Genomic DNA, 18970 nt, shown 5'->3' on the forward strand with positions numbered 1-18970 from the left:
GGAATTGGGCTTCAATAGCCAGGTAGCAATATATAGTGAAATGCTGAGAATATATATTAGTTGCTGAATCTTATATGTATTATGTATGTGTTACAATTTTTTATTTATTTGGTATACTAACTTAAAACTCCAAAATAATAGTGTCAGCTGATTAAAGGAAGACATTTGTGAACTTTATTTGAAATAATATTGCTGCAAATGAGCATTGTAACCACAGTGCCCCCACATATACTAAGGCATGCAGGGCCATAGCTACCATTGAGTGAGCCCAGCAAAAGCGCTGGCCCACTCACTTGTTAGGGCTGCCTGCTGTTGCCCCCTTCCCCTAGACATTGGTTCTTGGCTCTTTACCCCTACAGTCCAGGAAATCGTTTTCCTCCCTCCTGCAGGTCTGGCATCTATCCCTGCACCCACCCCATCAAACTTATGGTTGGTTGTTAGCAGCAGTAGTGGTAAAGATGGGCTGCCACTGGTTGGCTCTGGGAACGTTTCCTCTGCTGTGTCCAACCTACAGGAAGTCGCATCTCCCCCAATCCTGAAATGTCCTGTCTAAATTAGATTGTAAGCTCTTCTGAGCAGGGACTATTGTATGTTAAAATGTACAGCACTGTGTACGCCTTTCAGCTTTATAATAAATAGTAGCAGTAGTAGTACACAGCAGAGGGAAGGACTAGAGAATGACATGGGGACAAATTTTTTTCCCATCCCCGCAGGAATTCATTTTCCCTGTCCCGGTGACTTCTTTTCCTGCCCCTGCTCCATTCCTGCAAGCTCCATCCTTATATGCACAGACCTCAAACACTTTAAAATCATAAGAGCTCGAAGCTTGTGCGGTTGAGGCAGAGCTTACAGGAATGGGGCAGTGACGGTGACAAAACTCGCTGGGATGGGGGAAAAATGTGTCTCTGTGTCATTCTCTAGGAAGGACCTCGGGGGCTGCTTGTTTCTGTATGTGAAACTCTGTCTCTGCTCTGCAGGACTGAAAACAACGAGGTAATCTGCTAGTGTTCAGCTGTCTTGTTGGGGTCTTTAGAGTCTGACATTCTTTTTTCAGCAGGGTACACTTTTTTTTTAATACTATAGGTAGAGTTGTTGCTGTTTGAATCCTAGACACTAGTGCTGCTTTATTATTACAAATTTTGTATATAGGTCTGGAATATGCTTGTCTTTTTTTCCAGGGTTTGGCTACTGGAACTTTGAAAGTGTCTCTCCCTCCTCCCTGGATCCCACTACTTTGGGGGAGATTGTGCTATAGGGGCCCATTCAATCCTAGCTATCCTGCTGAATGCAGATCATTAGGGCTCCTTTTACAAAGGTACGTTAGCGTTTTTAGCACACGCACCAGATTAGCCCTAATGCACCTTTGTAAACATTAGTTCTTAACCCTTTCAGGACCAAGGGACATATTTGTCCCATAACTTTAAAATCCTATAAATTTTGATTGGGATAGTCTACAGTTCTAAATTTGATATGTACGGATTCCATATGATACTGCCTTTATGTAAACAAACTGGTTCCGACATTCATTCATTAGCGTCGTTGCCAGATTGACGAGAAGATTCACTTGCCACACTGTCCATAAGCCAGAAGTGTGATTTTTTTTAAAAAAAAATAATGATATTTCACAAAAAAAATTAATTTTTTGGCATCTGCAAGCCCTTTTTACCATAAAAATGTCGTCAAAACCACAAAAATTGGCCTACGATCCTTATGGTCCTGAAAGGGTTAACTGCATCCACAGCTCCTAAACTAGGAACAAAAACTACTTAGCTTAGTAAGGCGGTACCACCTTACTAAGATAAGTAGTTTTTGTTCCTAGTTCAGGAGCTGTGGATGCAGTTAAGATCTAATGTTATTTGTAATGGTGGGAGAGACTGTGAACAAGCAATGATTACATTACATTACATTAGTGATTTCTATTCCGCCCTTACCTTGCGGTTCAAGGCGGATTACATTCAAACTAAAAACAAGAATTACACTCAAATTAAAAGGAATAGAATAAGCGATGACATAGAATTTTTTAAGGTAATTTGAAGAGTATGGTTTTAATATCTCTCCTGAAGGCTTCGTAGTCTGAAGTCGAAGATAACAGAGTAGTGATTTGTCTGTCCAGTTTAGCTGCTTTGGAGGCAATGATGGTCTCTTTACACAGCTTCTCCGTGATATTTCACTGGGATAGAGTTGTGCGTCTGAGCGTTCACTATTAAGCATGTATTATACTGTGTGGTCATTTTATATATAAAGAGATTTACAGATTTGGCATGGGTGACTAATTAAAGCAGTGTTATTATTATCACCCTTTTTGTGATTATAATTCCCTCTCATAATAAGTCTAATATTGCCATTGTCACATGGCTATTAACAAAAATTAGTGCATGGCCCTTACAACCACCTTCAACATTGCTGTAGTGAAAAAACACAAGGATCACAATCATAAGAAAATTATCAACACCTGGGACCTTAACAATCAGACCAATAGAAAGCTTGATACAAGGGACATAGGACCGGTTGCACTAAACTCATCATGCATGTAACGAACATTGCTAAACCAGCTGAACTGGTTTAGCGGCAGTCAAATGTTACAGACAGATGTCTACAATGGCTCACTGGAGACTTTTCTGTGCGTTCATTGCAGCCTCTGATTCTGCCATGTAAGCAACCTCAGTAGTATTAAAATGAGATGCCCTAACTTCGCTTAGGCATGCACTAAAAAAAGTGACCACTAAAAATGAACGCAAAATTACTGACAGGTCTACCATCAGCCACGACATCCCCTGAAAAAAAAAAAGAGGCAGGAAGGGTGCCTACTCTCTCCTGCCTCGGCCACCCGGAGAAATCGGGTCATAGAAATCCTGCAAGAGGGATACCCAGTCCCTTGTACCTATAGGCCCACCTCTCCAAAATGGTGGGCCTTCCATTTTCCGGTGCATCCTGGGATATACCAGGAGGGACCTAAGGTTAGATTGGCTTTTTTTTTTTAGGGGCCATTGTTGGGGGGTGGAGGGGTGGCAGTCATCCAGGGGGTGGGGCAGCACAACTCTATTTTTAAAAAAATGGAGACAGGTATTGTGCGGGTGTAACACACACAACATCTGTGCAATTTTTTTTTTCTTTTTTTAAAGGGAAACAGGTCTTCCTGCCTTGAACAGCTGAGTGGCAGGAGGCTGCTTCAGGGTTTCCCCTGTTGGCTCTGTGCATGTGTGAGTCACTTTCTCAATGACCGACCAAATAGGATTATGGTGAACCTCCGCAAAACTCATTTGCATGCAAACTTGTTGGAACATCGATTGCCATTTTAAAATTGGTCCAAAAATCGACCCACACAGTCTTAATGTCCATTTTTAGTCCATTTCCAGGCCATAGTTTTGAAGGAGAAAAACATGAGAACTGCATTGAGAGTACAGGTGTCCATGCTGAGTGATTATTCTGTAAGCTACTTATGGGGAGGGAAAAGATCCTTAAGTACCAAGCAATAAAGTTGGAGACCAAGAAATGAAAGCTATACTGAAATACCTCCCATCCTATCGGGTACCTCATGCCTGATGAAAAGCAACTTCCAAGTATACCTTGATAGGCTGCCTATATGCTTAAGAAGTAAATTTGTGAGCTTGAAATTGTTCTCCACATAATTTGGCTTAGAAGTGAAGTTCTTTGGAGACAGTGAAAAAAAATTGTACTTGTTATGCTACAAATAAATTATGCTTTGCTGCATCTTGAAATGAGAAGATAAACCAGTAAAAAGTGTGAACGAAATTGTATTTGTGCCTATTCCACAAATAAAATTATGCTTTGCTGCTTTTTGAAATGAGAAGAAAGGATAACGAGAAGAAATGATAAACCAATAAGTTATAATACAGTATATAGATTATTATAATATATAAATTATGTATTTATCATTTCTTCTCATTTCAAAAAGCAGCAAAGCGTAATTCTATTTGTGGCAAAAGCACAAATACAATTTTATTTCACAATTCTTAGAATCTCATCAGAAAGGGGCCAAGCAATGTTGTGCTTGGAAAACAGAATTTTATTTCTTTTTTATTCTGGCCTTCATTCCTAGTCAGTTTCTCAGGGAAGGTTTCCCTATTTTGTGGTTGCTTTTTTATTCTTTGATCTCCAGGGGGGCAGTATATCCAAAGGGGTTAGTCTTGCACATAGAATGAACCTAATTTCTAAGCCAAGGTATGTGCAGTATGATCTCAATCTCTCCAATTCACTGCTAACATTTGCTATAGTACTTAAATTGTTCCAAAGAGAGCTTCCTCCCGGAGTTCGTAGGATGTAATATGTAAAGGCATCCTATCAAAGTATGGAAGTTGCTTTTCATCAGGCCTGTGGCACTGAATAGGATGGAGAATTTCTGTATCTGTCAGCAATCTTTTATTGGTCTCTAACTACGTTTCTTGGTATATATTGTATAAATTACTGGCTTATTTTCTCATTTCAAAAAGCAGCAAAGGATAATTTGATTTGTAGCTTAAGCACAAGTGCTATTTCTTTCTTGTCCCCTCCTATGATTCTTTTCAAGAATCGCCCATCATAGCAAGCGCTACATGTCAGAGATTAAGGCTTCTATATGCTAGATCTGTATCCTGGGTTCCAGGATCTGTGTCCAGTTTCTGTAGGTCAAAATATAGTAATTTTTTTTTTTTTTTTTTTAACAGCACATCATTTTGTAAAATATCTTCATCCACATAAGCACACTCTGGGCTCCTTTTACTAAGGTGCGCTGGCGGTTTTAGCGCATGCTACAATGCTGCGCACGCTAAATGCTAACGCCTCCATAGAGCTTGCGTTAGTTATTTTTTTGTTTAGCGTGTGGTTTGCACACTTTAGTAAAAGGAGCCCAGAGTGTGCTTATGTGGATGAAGCCTGGGTGAATTTAGTAGCTGCTATACATTAATCCTGATAAGACCATATGAATAAAATGTAAAATTATTTCAGAAAGAGAAACAAATATATGGTAAGAAGGTATTCAGGGCAAGAAAGATGCAAATGGAAAGAAAATGCCTAAGAGAGATATTTTTCTTAACCATCTTTGCTATCTGTTTGTGTGTAGATCTTCCCCATATAGGATCACTACCGAGGAGGGTGGGGGAGCTATCAAAGAAATACTGTATTCATTCCTTGTCTCACTAATTCAGATGAACAAAAAAAAAAGGGGGGGGGGAGTGTCTGTTTTCATAAATCTCCTCAACCTGTGCTGTACCTTTTCTTTGAAATTCTACAACATAATTTATACTGCTGGTATCACTTAAAAAAAACTATACACCAGAAAAATAAAGCAGTCAAGTGCTCACCGAAAAAAACATAACAGGTTAATGTATATTAAAATACTCAAGCAAGGAAACCAACTGTACTAGGTTAAGGGTTTGAGAAATAAGTTCAATAGAGCTCCTCAGGCTCCTCCTTATTCACAGCACTCTGGACATATTTTTAGAATTAGATAAAACAAGGCACTACCTCTGTGTACTTGGGGATACCAAGGAAGGGTTCCAAGACTTTTTTTTTCCACTGTAGATATCCAACTGATGATGGATGTTAGGCAGAAATACTGTGTCTAAATAGGCTCCCAAAAAATCCTGCTGGGAGTCTCAAATGGTGCTAGCATAGATCATAGATAGTTCAGCTCAGATCTGCAAACGCAGGCCTAAGGTGGTTCACAATTTCATACTCTAAGAAACTCTCACTAACCTGAGGGATAAAGTAATTTTTAGCAATGCCTCCCTGTCCATGCCCTTTCCTTTCTCAGCTGTTGCAATGAAGCCGGAAAAAAAAAGGAGGGGGGGAGGGGAACGGGACACGGGACATTGGATGCCTTATTAAAAAACAAAAAGGTACTTTCCTTTGAGGCTGTTGCAGATGGCAATGCAGTAAATTTAACCAAATGTACTTATCTGAACAGTATTAAAAGCTGGATTCTAATACTTACTAAGAGGGAGATCTTTGAGGATTGACTTTATTGTGGTTTAGAAATGAAGTCCACCCTATGGATGGTTTCCCATTTTTCTTTATCTCCAGCATGTTTTTCCTCATCTTGCCAAAAAATTCCAACCCTTACTTATCCGCCCTTCTCCTCATGGGAGAGAACAAAGTCTTACCTTGATGTGATGACATCTCTCTTCTCAGCATGCTCAGCCCAAACTTCATTGGATGAGTTGGTGGAGGGGACAGCTCGGCAGCATGCTACATATTTATTGATTTTTGCTTTTCTGTTGTGCTTCTCTAGCTGAATAATCCTGACGGTCTAGGTTGCAGTAGCAGAGAATTACTGATTAGGAAGTAACAGGGAACATTCAAAATAACTTCTGTTGCACATATATCACAACATATTACAATACTTAGAAATGCCAAGTCATGTACATTAGGTGTGTGACACATGCATTTGGCTGCCGTCTCTCACACACCAAGCATCCTTTCATATACATTCTGAGTGTGCTATCAGTTGTCCAGCTTCTAAGATTGCTCCCTCCCTCCCTTTCTGCATCTTCCCCATCTTTCAACACTCACCCTTGCCTATCTTAAAACTTCCTTCTCAATGGCTTTTGTCTTTAAGAGGTAGAAATTGTATTTTCATTGATCCAAATCTGTTGTAAGAATTTTTGGTCTCTAATGAATCAGAAGGGGTAGTGATATCTTCTCATAATTTACATGTCCCGGCTGCAGAAATCTAGTGGCCTAGTCATTTCTCTTAACACAACATGTTTCTTTTGTCCTTTGAATGTAATTCAGTATCATTGGCTGTTTCATTGTGGACTAAAGGTAGATGATTATTGTATGTGGATGATGTAATTACTATTTAGTATTTTTTTCTGTTATTTCAAGTTTTATTGCTTAAATAAATAAATAAATAAAAAACCAAAACCTTTTCTCTGGCAGTGGCAGTGATTGGCATACACTGCCTAAGACCTCCAAGAGCCTTTCCTCTGCTACATCCCTCCTGCATTGCTGCAACTTCCTGTTTCCCTGTGGGCAGGAAGATACGACAAAGGGAAGATTTTGGGGCTGGCTAGTACACGTGAATTGTTGCTGCTATTTCTGAAAAGCAAGTTTCTAGCCTGGGAGATGGGTTGCTGAGAGAGTTGGGGAGATAATGAACTATGAATGGGGAAGGGAGAGATGCTGGACAGTGAGAATGAATGAGGTAAAAAGGGAGAGATGTTGGACCCATGGACTGAGGGGTTTGAAGAAGGAGAGAGATGTTGAATCCAGAGTAGAAAGGAGAAGGGGAAAAGAAAAGGGAAGAAATATTGGACCTTGGGTGGAAGGGATGGAGAGAAGTGTAACTCGGTGGAGGAAGGTAGAAATGCTAGACCGCTAGGTTGGGGGCAGAAAAAGAGAGATAGGTCTAGAAGGTTCTCATCGAACTAGTCAAACTGATGATTGGCAAGTTAATAGAACCAGATTTGCAAGTATATAAAAATGTATATGTTGCTGACAAGTTGTTTGTGAGCGCTGAAGAACAATTACAGCAAAGCAACAGTACCTCTGTGGCAGCTGTAAGGGTGAAGCAAATTCTGAATTGATCCAGTGAGAATGGCTGAAGTAACATGGCACAACATAACTAGTTATGAGGAGCACCACCCCTTCTGCTAAGCCAGTGTATCATAAACTGTGTGCCGCGGCAAGATTCCAGGTATGCCGCGAGAGGCACATCATGTTGGTGAGTCAGCCGGCACCTCTCCTGCTCTCCGCACCTCCCCACTGGCGTAGTAATTTCAGGATTAACAAGCTTGGGGCCCCATTTGGAGGGCCTCCGTGCATGCGTGGGCGTTGACATGATGACATCACATATGCACATGTCATCATGTCAGCGTTTAATGTGCTGCAGCTTGGAAAAGTTTGCAAGACACTGTGCTAAGCAGAGAGAAGTATCCCAACTGAGGCCTGGAAGGCAGCAGAAGCATCTTTGGCTCTAATCTGGGTCGGGAATATTGCAGAAGAGTCACAGAGAGAAGAAAGAAAAATGCAGCAGCTTGAAGTACTGGGCTGGGAATTGAGAAAGGAGGCGGTGAGTGAGAGGTAGTGAAAGTAAAGGGGAGTGGTAGTGGGTAGAAGACGTGAAAACAGGATGGATTTGATTTAAATCAAATCAGATTAAATCATAATTTAAATCAGAAAGACTTGATGTAAATCATGCCTGTGACATTATGAATGGATTAATGGAATTCATTTACCAAAAAATTTAAGCATTGCATGAATATAAAGCCTCAGTCTACATAACGTTTGGACTATAATGTATCTTAAACAGAAAACTATCTTTAGTTAGATTTTTTTTCTAAAAAAAAAAAAAAGCATTTTATAAAAATCTGACTTTTTAAAATCATTCTCTAGCTTTTACAAAACTGCGGCAACAGAGCATTTATCTTGCTGGCCTGTAGTAGAAACCTCTACCACAGCTTTGTAAAAGGAGCCCATTGATTTTTATCCATCTTGCATGAAAATAAGAAAAGGGAGCCAAAAAAGATGCAAGAGAGAGAAGGAAGTGGCAAGAGGGTGAAACTAAAATAGTGGTTCTGAAACCTATGCTGGTTCAATGTGGAAAGCTGAACGGACATAAACTCAGAAGTAGCAGAGGAAAATATTTTTGAGCAGAAAGGATAGCTGCACAGAAATTATGTTAAAGTCTCAGAAAACTAGGAGCTTTTGCAGTATTGCAACAGGAAGGGAAAATGGATAGACTAGCTGGGAGCAGGGCTCCTTTTATGCCATAACTGTTTTTCTGTTGTTTTAAGGACAATGATAATTCATAAGTCATTTTGTTTTATTTTATGGGACAGTTTCATAAAAACTGACAGTTTTATAGTAAACAGAAAAAAGAAACTGGAAGAAATGGGGACTTCTGCTGCATATTGTGTAAATCTTTTGTCACTGTATTCTCCATTGAGAACAATATATTTTCAGTGCGAGCTTCTCTATCATTTCAGTTTTCTTGAGTTATTCTACATATTTACATTGTGTATGTTTTGTGGAGCTTATTGTTTTACAAAGAGCTGGATATTTCTTGAAAGGTCATTTTATCTGGCTTTATAACATTTAGAAATTCATTTGCAAGAGCACTTAATTCTTTACCGCTTTAATTCTATCACACTATACCTTAGAAAGTGACTTATATATAACTCCATTGTTTTGTTATCACTGTGTGTGGTTAGTATACAATATACTGTACAATATATCCTTATTGTATGTATACTAACCACACATAGGGCTCCTTTTACGAAGGAACGTTATGGCCTTAATGCGCGGAATAGTGCACGCTAGCTGCTTCCGCCTCCTCTTGAGCAGGCGGTAGTTTTTCGGCTAGCACGTGCTAATCCAGTGCGTGTGCTAAAAACGCTAGCGCACCTTTGTAAAAGGAGCCCATATTGATAACAAAACTATAGTTATGATTCAAAATAATTTTACAAATGAGACCTGCAAGCAAAATGTTCCAAAGGGCAATGAGCTGATATTTTTGTCATTTTTTGTATTTTTATTGCTTTTATGAAATATATATTTACCAAAATTACAAAGGTAATCAAACAGAAAAAAATTTACACTAAAATTGCAATAAAAAGTAGAAAGAATGTAATAATAATTTACAAAAAACAACAACTCACATAATGGGAGATGTTTAAGACAAGAAAAAGACTAATCAAGAAAAGTAAGATAATTGTGTGTATTAAAATGTAGTCCTCATGAAGGAAGACAATACTATGGGGTGTCAACGTCGCAGAGATGGTCCTAACTTCCATAGCAATGGATCTTGGTACCACAGAAACCAAAGTGTCCGCAGTCAAAAAATGTGGAACCAATTCCTAGACTTCCAAGAGTTTAAAAATGGTATAGTTTATTAGAAACAATAACAGATATAGAATCCACAGTACAGTATATGAAAGCCAAACACATTACAAAGAAAATAAAGTCACTTGATGTAATCTGATGTAGTCCTTCATAAGTGGCAGCAAAACTTCACATGTAGTCTGATTTGCATGAAATGTTACCATAATTCTGAATGAATGAGCTGGTGCAAGCAGTAACATGCAAATCCTGGATCTTATGCGGGCAATGCCATTTAGGGGCCCTTCTATTTAAAGCAGGGGTGTCTAACCTTTTGGCTTCCCTGGGCTGATTTGGACGAAAAAAAATTTTTCTGGGGCCACACTAACACTAGCCGATGAGCCCAAAAAAAGGTTGAGCAGGTCCCAAATTTGCAATCACTAATATAGAAGATGTACATATCTAATAATAAACTTTCATTAAAGGGACACTATAGAGAGGAACCCAAAAAAGCAGTAATGCTTACCCTGACTGAGTAATCTTCCACGTGTACCGCTGACAGTAGGAGCAGCCACAGGCTTCCGCATCCCCACTCTGATGAGCAGGGATGTTGCTCCTGGTTTTCCCATTCACTTCTATTACAGCTACGGTGAACCTCTTCAGAGGTGAGCCTCATCAGAGTGGGGATGCTGAATCAGCTGTCAGCAGCGTACGTGGAGGATCGTTTAATCAGGATAAATATTACTGCTTTTTTGGGCCTCCCACTTTGAGCTTAGGCTCCCTCAAAATGAATATCTCCCCTGCTGTAGCTAGTAGGGATCCCCAAGCCTCACCAACTGACAGCCACCTCCTCCCCCTCCAACTTCCCAAATTCTGCAGCTGGCAGCAATATTGCAGAGCTGCTGCCTTCCCTCCTCCCTGCCCTCCCCCATGGCATTCATGCATGCATGAAAGCAGTGACAGCTTGAGGATATTGCTATTGGCTGCAAAGCTTGGAGATTTTGGGTTGCAAAATTGGAGGAAGATGTCTCTAGTTGGCAAAGTTTGGGAATCCCCACTAGCTCAAGTATTTATAAATAGCACTTCCACTAATTATGGGCTCTAGTCCCTCCCCCAAATCAGCTCTATATGACTACGCCACTGAATACAAAAATAATTGTGATGCACATATCCCAAAGCTAACATATCCAAGTTAATAAATTCAAAATAAAACAATTTTTTTCTACTTTGTTGTCTGGATGTTTTGTTTTTCCATCATCTTGGTCCCAGTTTCTCTTTCTGCTTTTTGTCTGTCTTCAACTAATACTCTTTCCAGTGTCTGCTGTCCATTTTTTTCTCCTCTTCTCTCGTTCCATTTCCTTCTTATGCCTGTCTCTAATGTATTGATTTTTCCTTTTCAGCTTTCTTAACTTTTTCTTTTCTTTTTTGCCTCTGTCCACTCAAATCTTGCCTTCTTTCTCACTCTTCTTCTTTTTAAATGTTCAGCTACCTCTTAATTCTCCATCTTCTCTCAGTTCCTAACTCTCCCATTTCCCATCTCACTCCTTTCCCAGTCTCCTATTTCCTGCTGTCTATTCCCCATTACCACATTTCTATCACTGTACTCACTTTCCCTTTTGACCTCATCCATCTGGCGCACCACTTTAAGAATCCCCCTCCATCTCTCCTCTGGTCAGGCTATAATTCCCTGTCTTTTTCTTTTCATCTCCTAGCATCTTCTTATCCCAGCTCTCTTCCCTCCTGCCCTCCTATGGGTCCATGTCTGCTCCTCTATCCCCCATGGTCCAACATTTTGCTCCCTCTCTTTTCTGTTTTTCTTCTTCCCTCCCCCCATTGATGCTGAACAATGAAATGGAGGGGAAAAAAGAGAGATGCTGCATCTCTCTGCCTTCCATTCACAGGTCTAACATTTCTCCCTTCCTCCCTTCCATCCCCAAATTCAACTTCTCTCCCTTTCTCTTTCCAGCTGCCCCATCCCATCTCTCCCCCTGCCTACCTGCCTTCCCCAGGTCCACCGTTTCTCCCTTTCTCTTCCCAACAGTTCTCCCTTCAAGTATCTCTTTCCCTCTTCCTCCATACCACCCCAGGTCCAACTTTTATCCCTTCAGACTATTGCCCACCATCTCTCTGCCCTATTTCTGGCCATCATCTCTCTGTCATCTGTTTCTGGCCCTATAAGCTCTCTCCCCACATTCAATCTAGCACTTCTTTTAATACCCTCCCCCTCTGTACTTAAAAAAAAAATGTCCCAGAGGCTTCCTCGGCCCAGTATGTTCTCCCCCTTCTCTCTCCCCAATTGCACATCTCTTTCCCTCTTTCAGACACCCAATTCTCCCTTTCTATTATCTCCCTCACCTCTGCATCTCTTTCCTTCACTCCCTCCATTCTTCATCTTATGGCTCATGCTCCCCTCTATCTTTCCCTTCATTCTGTCTCCTTCACTGCTGCCCCCAGCCCTCTCTGCTTCTCCTGAAGGGCTACTGCTGCTGGTGTCTGTAACTCTCAGTTCCTAAGCCTGTTGATTTTAAAGATTATTTTAGCACAGGGGAAGAGCTTGGATCGTTATGAGACTGGGGAGAGAGGGGTTAGTCCCTGAAGTTCCCTCAAATCTATGAGCTGTACAGAAGGAAGGGAGGGAGGGAGGGAAAGTGGTGGGGAGAATGAATGAACTCCACGCCACCCTTCGGGACTAGAAACCACTGGATGCGGCCCCGCTCACGCTCGAGGGTGTTTACCGTCTTGCCGGGTACCTCAGTGATGCGGTGTTTTCTGTCTTGCCAGCGTCCTCCTCCATCTTCCTGCAGCGTTTGCTGAATGCGCCTCCTGCGGCTGATCTGGAAGCGTTCCCTCTGATGTTGCGATGTCAGAGGGAACACTTCTGGGTCAACCGCAAGAGGCACATTGGATCCGCTGCCTGTGGTTTTCAGCGAACTCTGCAGGAAGATGGAAGAGGGCGCCAGCAAGACAGAAAACACCGCACCACCCTCGAGTGTGAGCGGGGCTGCACAAAATACTTCTTGGGGCCGCAGGTTGGACACCCCTGATTTAAAGGGTGTTAAGCACTCACCCCTGAGTTCTGTATATCACACTGAAAGATATATGATGAATTTTCGATGCACACCCAACATGCAGCATTAGTTTGGGGCTTTTCCTCCATGTTATAATCATGCACTATAGTATGCTAAGCCCCAAACTTAAACCTTTGATAGATGGGCCCTTTTGACTGCAGCAATGCTATTTATTTGGGATTGCCAAAATACTTGTTTAGTAGAGTATGGCAGATACAGTTGTGATGTCTAAAAGTTCTTGGGCTAGGGTGTCATCATTATTATTAGTGTTAAATTGGCCCCCAATATTTGAAGCCTTCGATTCAATAGATCCCACTATATATGCAGTGGTGTTTGAGTTCTAGCCAGACAGATAACATGGTGGTGATTACGGTAGTTCTAAGAATCTAAATAAGATCTTTTCCTCAAAGGGTGCCAACAATTTGAAGAAAATCTCCCATGTGAGCATAAAAACCTGTGGTTTTGTAGGGCCTTAAAATTCTTGTACTTTGGGGCTTGAGAGAACAGGGTAAGGTTGCTGGGTTGATAGAGTTGGATCTTGTAAAATTGTTTTTGTGGTGGGTAGTTGTATAAATTTGTGTCTAGTTAGTGTGTTTTTATATGCCTATTGTACAGCATTTTATAAAATTAAATAGGCATCTACTTGACTATAGTATACTAGTGTTGGTATGGAGATGAATACTTAAGTAGCCTCTAGCTCATACACCAGCATAGGGCTGGTATAAATGATAGCGCATACCGGTACTTTTCTGCAAGTAAGTGTAGACTCTGCTCATGCTCTATACAAACCCTGCCCCGTGCACACCCATAATGAATCCACATACCTTGAAACGTGCATTTTATAAAAGCGAAAAGAACTGTGATGGTGCTATATATTTTTATTGATCAATTAAAACTCGACACGTACATGTTTCGGCTTTATGGCCTGCCTCAGGAGTCCTGTCCCTTCTCTCTCCTTGTGTTTTTCATGATAGGATTTTTCAACCTCTAAGTTGTATCCCTTGCTTCTGGTATAGTTTATGAAACGATTTAATAATCTTACTGATAGACTGTACTAAAAATTTCACTACAGTGTTGTTAATAAATAGATCTCATTGCATAAAATGGGACCGGTGGTAAATATTGTGTTATGTTATCCTGTGCTAAAGTTCTAGCACCTTTTAGAAAATGTGGCCTGAAGTACAACATTCACCAGCCATAACAAAAATTTAAGTATTTAGATGTATAAGGGGGCAATAAGGCCTGGATTCTCTAAACGGCGCCGATATCTGTAGCAGCCCAAAAAGCAGCCACTGATCACGTCAATCATGCAATGGCGCTGTTTAGAGAATCTCACCTCCGGAAAAGAGAGGCTCCAGAAATGTAGGCCAGGGTTTTCAAGGCCTACGTTTCCGACTTCTATCTTTGCCATGAATCGAACCTACATATGCGCTTTATGGCTCCTAATGCCACTTCCAGTGTTAGCCACAGCTGTAGTGGTGATAGGCACCTCTGGAGGTGTGATTCTGGTGCCTTTTGTTTAGGTGTCAGTAGGCACTTTAAATTTAACATTGATTGCCATTTCAAATAGCATTTTCCAATTAACTTAGATGCCGATAAGGTGTCTACCGGCATCTAAGTTTAGGCGCTGTTTATAGAATTTCCCTTTAAGCGGTTCTAAGACAAAGTAGACTATTGAGGTTGATGGACAAACTACTTGTCCATCCTCATGAATGCTTCCAATTTGTTGTCATGTCAAGAAAGACAACAACGTTCTTCATTTTCCTCATATTGAGTTACCCTTGCTGGTCTGCATTAACCTTCTACAAGCCTAGTCTTTAGCAATTCAGGATATAATCTCTCTTTTACATGCCTGCCCCCTCACCTATGTACTCCTTCCCAAACTGCTACAGCTTCTTTGCCTTACTAGGTAAAAATGTGCAAGAATTAGGTATACACTGTACTTGCTTTGTGTTTCCTGCTAAGCATGGAACAGAAACACTGTGACGAAAACTTATCTTGTCTAATGTCCCACATATTCTTCAACCATTTGAATTTCTATTCAGGTGAGCTACTTTTTTCACCAAATTCACAGTTTTTCCATCTTTAATATTTTACAGGAACTTGCTTCTTTGATGAGCCAATTAGCAAATGTGGATATACTCAGTCTGAGGAAGATGACTTAAACTGGGAGCAAGTGAATACCCGGGTGAAGCCATCCTCTGATCCAGGTTTGTTTTGGAAATTGGTTTTGTAACAATTTATTCCTTAGCATATGTAGTATGTGTTTGCATAGTATAGAGTATAGTTTGCAAAAGTTTGGCCTCCATGTATAAAATTTTGTGGTGGACACATATTCTGAAATTTAGCTCTGGCTTTGTCACAGTAATTTTTATGTAGTGGATTAGATATTAATCTGAAAACATTTCTTTTTGGTGCTCCTGCTCACCAATGTAATTTGTATCTTTTCATTCATCAAGGTATTTTTTCAATCTCCTGTTTTATTTTTTTATATTGTTTATTGAAAACTTCAGTACCGCTACTGGGGAGTCAATTCCGAGCGGTTTACATGAACTTCTGTAATGGTGTTAACAAAACAGTGTTTCTGTGATGGTTTTCCATACATGAGCTTCTGTAGTAGTGTTACAATACAGAATTAGAGGGTTTCTGTGATGGTTTTCAACACAGCCTCAGATGGTACTCACTGATGGTTTTGGTGCATTTAGGCATCATGTTATGGTACTTTTACATATCTTTTACATTTAGGGCCTCTTCTATCAAACTGCGCTAGCAGTTTGTAGCGCAGTGAGCAGTGCTGAATGGTCCACGCTGCTCCCGATGCTCATAGAGTTCTTATGAGCGTTGGGAACAGCACGGGCCATTCATCATGGCTCTCTGTGCTAAAAACTGCTAGCACAGTTTGATAGAAGAGGCCCTTAGGCTTTTTGACTGAGTATATGCAGTAGTTACATACTATCTTCACCCTATATATACACACCAGAGTACTATATTCACTCTGTTCCCTCATCTTACATATTTATACCATAATACACTTACACTATAAGTACATAAGTACATAAGTAGTTGCCTCCGCCGGGGCAGACCAGAGGTCCATCCCGCCCAGTGGTCCGCTCACGCGGCGGCCCATCAGGCATATTGCCTGAGCAGCGGTCCCTGACTAATTTTATACCTACCTCTACACTTATCTCTAAACCTTCCACTGCTCTTATCTGTACCCCTCAATCCCATTGTCCTCCAGGAACCTATCCAGGTCTTCCTTGAAACCCTGTACTGTGCTATTTCCTATCACGGCCTCCGGAAGGGTGTTCCATGTGTCCACCACCCTCTGTGTGAAAAAGAATTTCCTTGCGTTTGTTCTAAACCTGTCCCCCTTCAATTTCATCAAGTGACCCCTTGTTCTTGTGGTTTCTTTCAAATTGAAAAATCTGTCCTTGTCAACCTTTTCGATGCCCCTCAGGATCTTGAATGTCTCTATCATATCTCCTCTGAGTCTCCGCTTTTCCAGGGAGAACAGCCCCAGCTTCTTCAGTCTGTCAGTGTATGTAAGGTTTTCCATACCCTTAATCAGTTTAGTTGCTCTTCTCTGGACTCCCTCAAGCATTGCCATGTCCTTTTTGAGGTATGGTGACCAGTACTGTACACAGTATTCCAGATGCGGGCGCACCATAGCCCGGTACAGTGGCAGGATGACTTCCTTCGTTCTGGTCGAGATACCCTTCTTAATGATACCTAACATTTGGTTTGCTTTCCTCGAGGCTGTGGCGCACTGTGCCGACGCCTTCAATGTCGTGTCTACCATCACTCCCAGGTCTCTTTCCAGCTTACTGACCCCTAGCATTGATCCCCCCATTTTGTAAGTGAACATAGGGTTCCTTCTCCCTATATGCATGACCTTGCATTTCCCTACGTTGAAGCTCATTTGCCACTTTTTCGCCCATTCTTCCAGTGTCGTAAGATCCCTTTGGAGATCCTCGCAATCTACCGTGGTTTCAACCTTGCTGAATAGTTTGGTGTCATCTGCGAATTTGATGACCTCACATTTGGTTCCCGCCTCCAGGTCGTCAATGAATATGTTAAACAGGAGCGGTCCCAGCACTGACCCTTGAGGAACCCCGCTCGTGACCCCTTGCCAGTCCGAGTAGTGGCCCTTTACACCAACCCTCTGCTTCCTGTCTGCCAGCCAGTTTTTGATCCATCGGTGGACCTCCCCTCGCATATGTATATGTACACATAATGCTAGTATTATGTTCATTCTAAATCCTACTTATTTACGCACATAATACCAGTGTCATGTATTATGTTCATCCTAGGTTTACACACATCTTGATAAATCTAGTTATCTGTATTTTATTTATCATATCTTTTACTGTGTTCACCCTATAATGCTCCTAGGAAGAAGTAGTCAATTATTTCCTCTATGTTGCTACTCCCCCTGTCTGTTGCATTATTAGTTAGTCTGTGAAAAGGATGGTCTTTATCCATTTCTTGAACTTTCCGGTGTTTCTAGTTTTAATTCCTTCGGAAGCGAGTTCCACCATATTGCAGCCATCACCGAGAATATTCTTGTCCTGACACTTTTGTATTTGATGTCTCTGAAGGAGGGTATTTCCAGCAGGCATTTGTGGTTCAAGCATAGGACATATGCTGGTGTATGGTCATGTAGTTTGGTTGCTAGATATTGCAGTTCTGAGAGGTGAATGATTTTGTGCGTCAGCAACAAGATCTTGAATTTAACCCTGCTTTCAATCAGAAGCCAGTATTGCTCTTTCAGTAGTGGGGTGGCACTTATTGCTGCATTTTGTACTATTTAGATCTACCTCATCATGTACTTTGGGATGACCAGCAGGATTGCATTGCGGTAGTCAAAGATTGAGAGTACCAGGGATGATATTACGTTAAGACATTGCTTGATAGGTGAGGTACCTCCCTGCCAAAAACATATTCTTTGGAGAGAGGGGGACCATCTTACTGTAATTTTTCTGCCCACAGCCCATTCAGTCCCTGCTACACCACTGGACATTGGGATCAATATCATTAATTCCTCAGTAAGTGAATTCTCTATCAACCATTCCAGCTTCACCTCAGGTTCCTCATTTCAACCGCTCACACCCCAATGTCACTTTTACTACAGATGCATCTGCATGCAGGTAGGGAACTCATCTCCTTCACATAACCATCCAAGGCCTGTGAAACTTTCAGGCATAGAACAATTTTCAATATTCTCAAACCCTTCAAACCATGAATCAGAACTTGTCATTTTAATCTGAACCAACAATCAAGTGATTTATTTTTATTTGATTTATTTTTCTTATTCGTATTCTGCCTTAGCTTGGACATTCTAAGTGGATCACAAAATTATATTCATATGATTCATGAAAACAAAACAAAACACATAAATACAAGATGTCACATTAATATTACATTACACATATCAATGTGTCATCTGCAAATCACGGAGAAAATAATTCACTTCCATTCAATAATTAACTGCCCCTCTCAAATAGGTCTTTAACTCTTGAAATTTAGGGCTCCTTTTACTAAGCTGTGTTAGTGGCTTTAGCGCACGTAATTTTTAATCACACGCTAACCCCCACACTAGCCAAAAAACTACCGCCTGCTCAAGAGGAGGCGGTAGCGGCTAGCGTGTCCGGCAGGTTAGCGCACGCTACTACGCGCGTTAAACCGCTAACGTGGCTTCGTAAAAGAAGCCCTTACTGTCTATATTTTTCACAGTTCGGAAGGCAAAACATTCCATAGTCTGAGGTGGGAAATGCAAAAAAATCAGCGAATGGTACTTCTCAAATTGTATTGTTTGAAAAGAAGGAACATCAGCTATATGGCCCTAAGCAGATCTCAGCGCCTGATTTGATTGATATATTTTTACATTCAGAGTTAGTAATATAGATACTTTACCTATTAAAATTTAAAAATCAACAATCCTCAATAGGTAACCAATGTCATGCCTTCAAATCAGTTGTTATATGTGAATATCTTGCCCCTGTAATAGTTCTTGCCTTATGAGCTATCACCTTATGAGCAACTTGCAATGCCTTCGTCAAATTCTTAAGAGATTCCAAAATGTAAACCGTTGCAATAATCAAACAAAGGACAAATTGTGCTTTGTATTACAGTATGAAAATTTT

The 18970-nt window shown here is 40.9% G+C and overlaps 1 protein-coding gene across 17 annotated transcripts in view; it reads left to right on the forward strand.

Moving 5' to 3' along the window:
- PTPRM (protein tyrosine phosphatase receptor type M) overlaps positions 1–18970 on the forward strand; it is a 1237515-nt gene that overhangs the window by 332377 nt on the left and 886168 nt on the right. For all 17 annotated transcript variants that reach the window (XM_033934018.1, XM_033934031.1, XM_033934023.1 and 14 more), the window contains one exon: positions 14927–15037. In XM_033934018.1, coding sequence (XP_033789909.1) covers positions 14927–15037 — 111 coding nt within the window. The remainder of the gene's footprint in view (positions 1–14926; positions 15038–18970) is intronic.

The sequence above is a fragment of the Geotrypetes seraphini genome, chromosome 2 (assembly GCF_902459505.1).
Source record: "Geotrypetes seraphini chromosome 2, aGeoSer1.1, whole genome shotgun sequence".
NCBI classification, from domain to species: domain Eukaryota; kingdom Metazoa; phylum Chordata; class Amphibia; order Gymnophiona; family Dermophiidae; genus Geotrypetes; species Geotrypetes seraphini.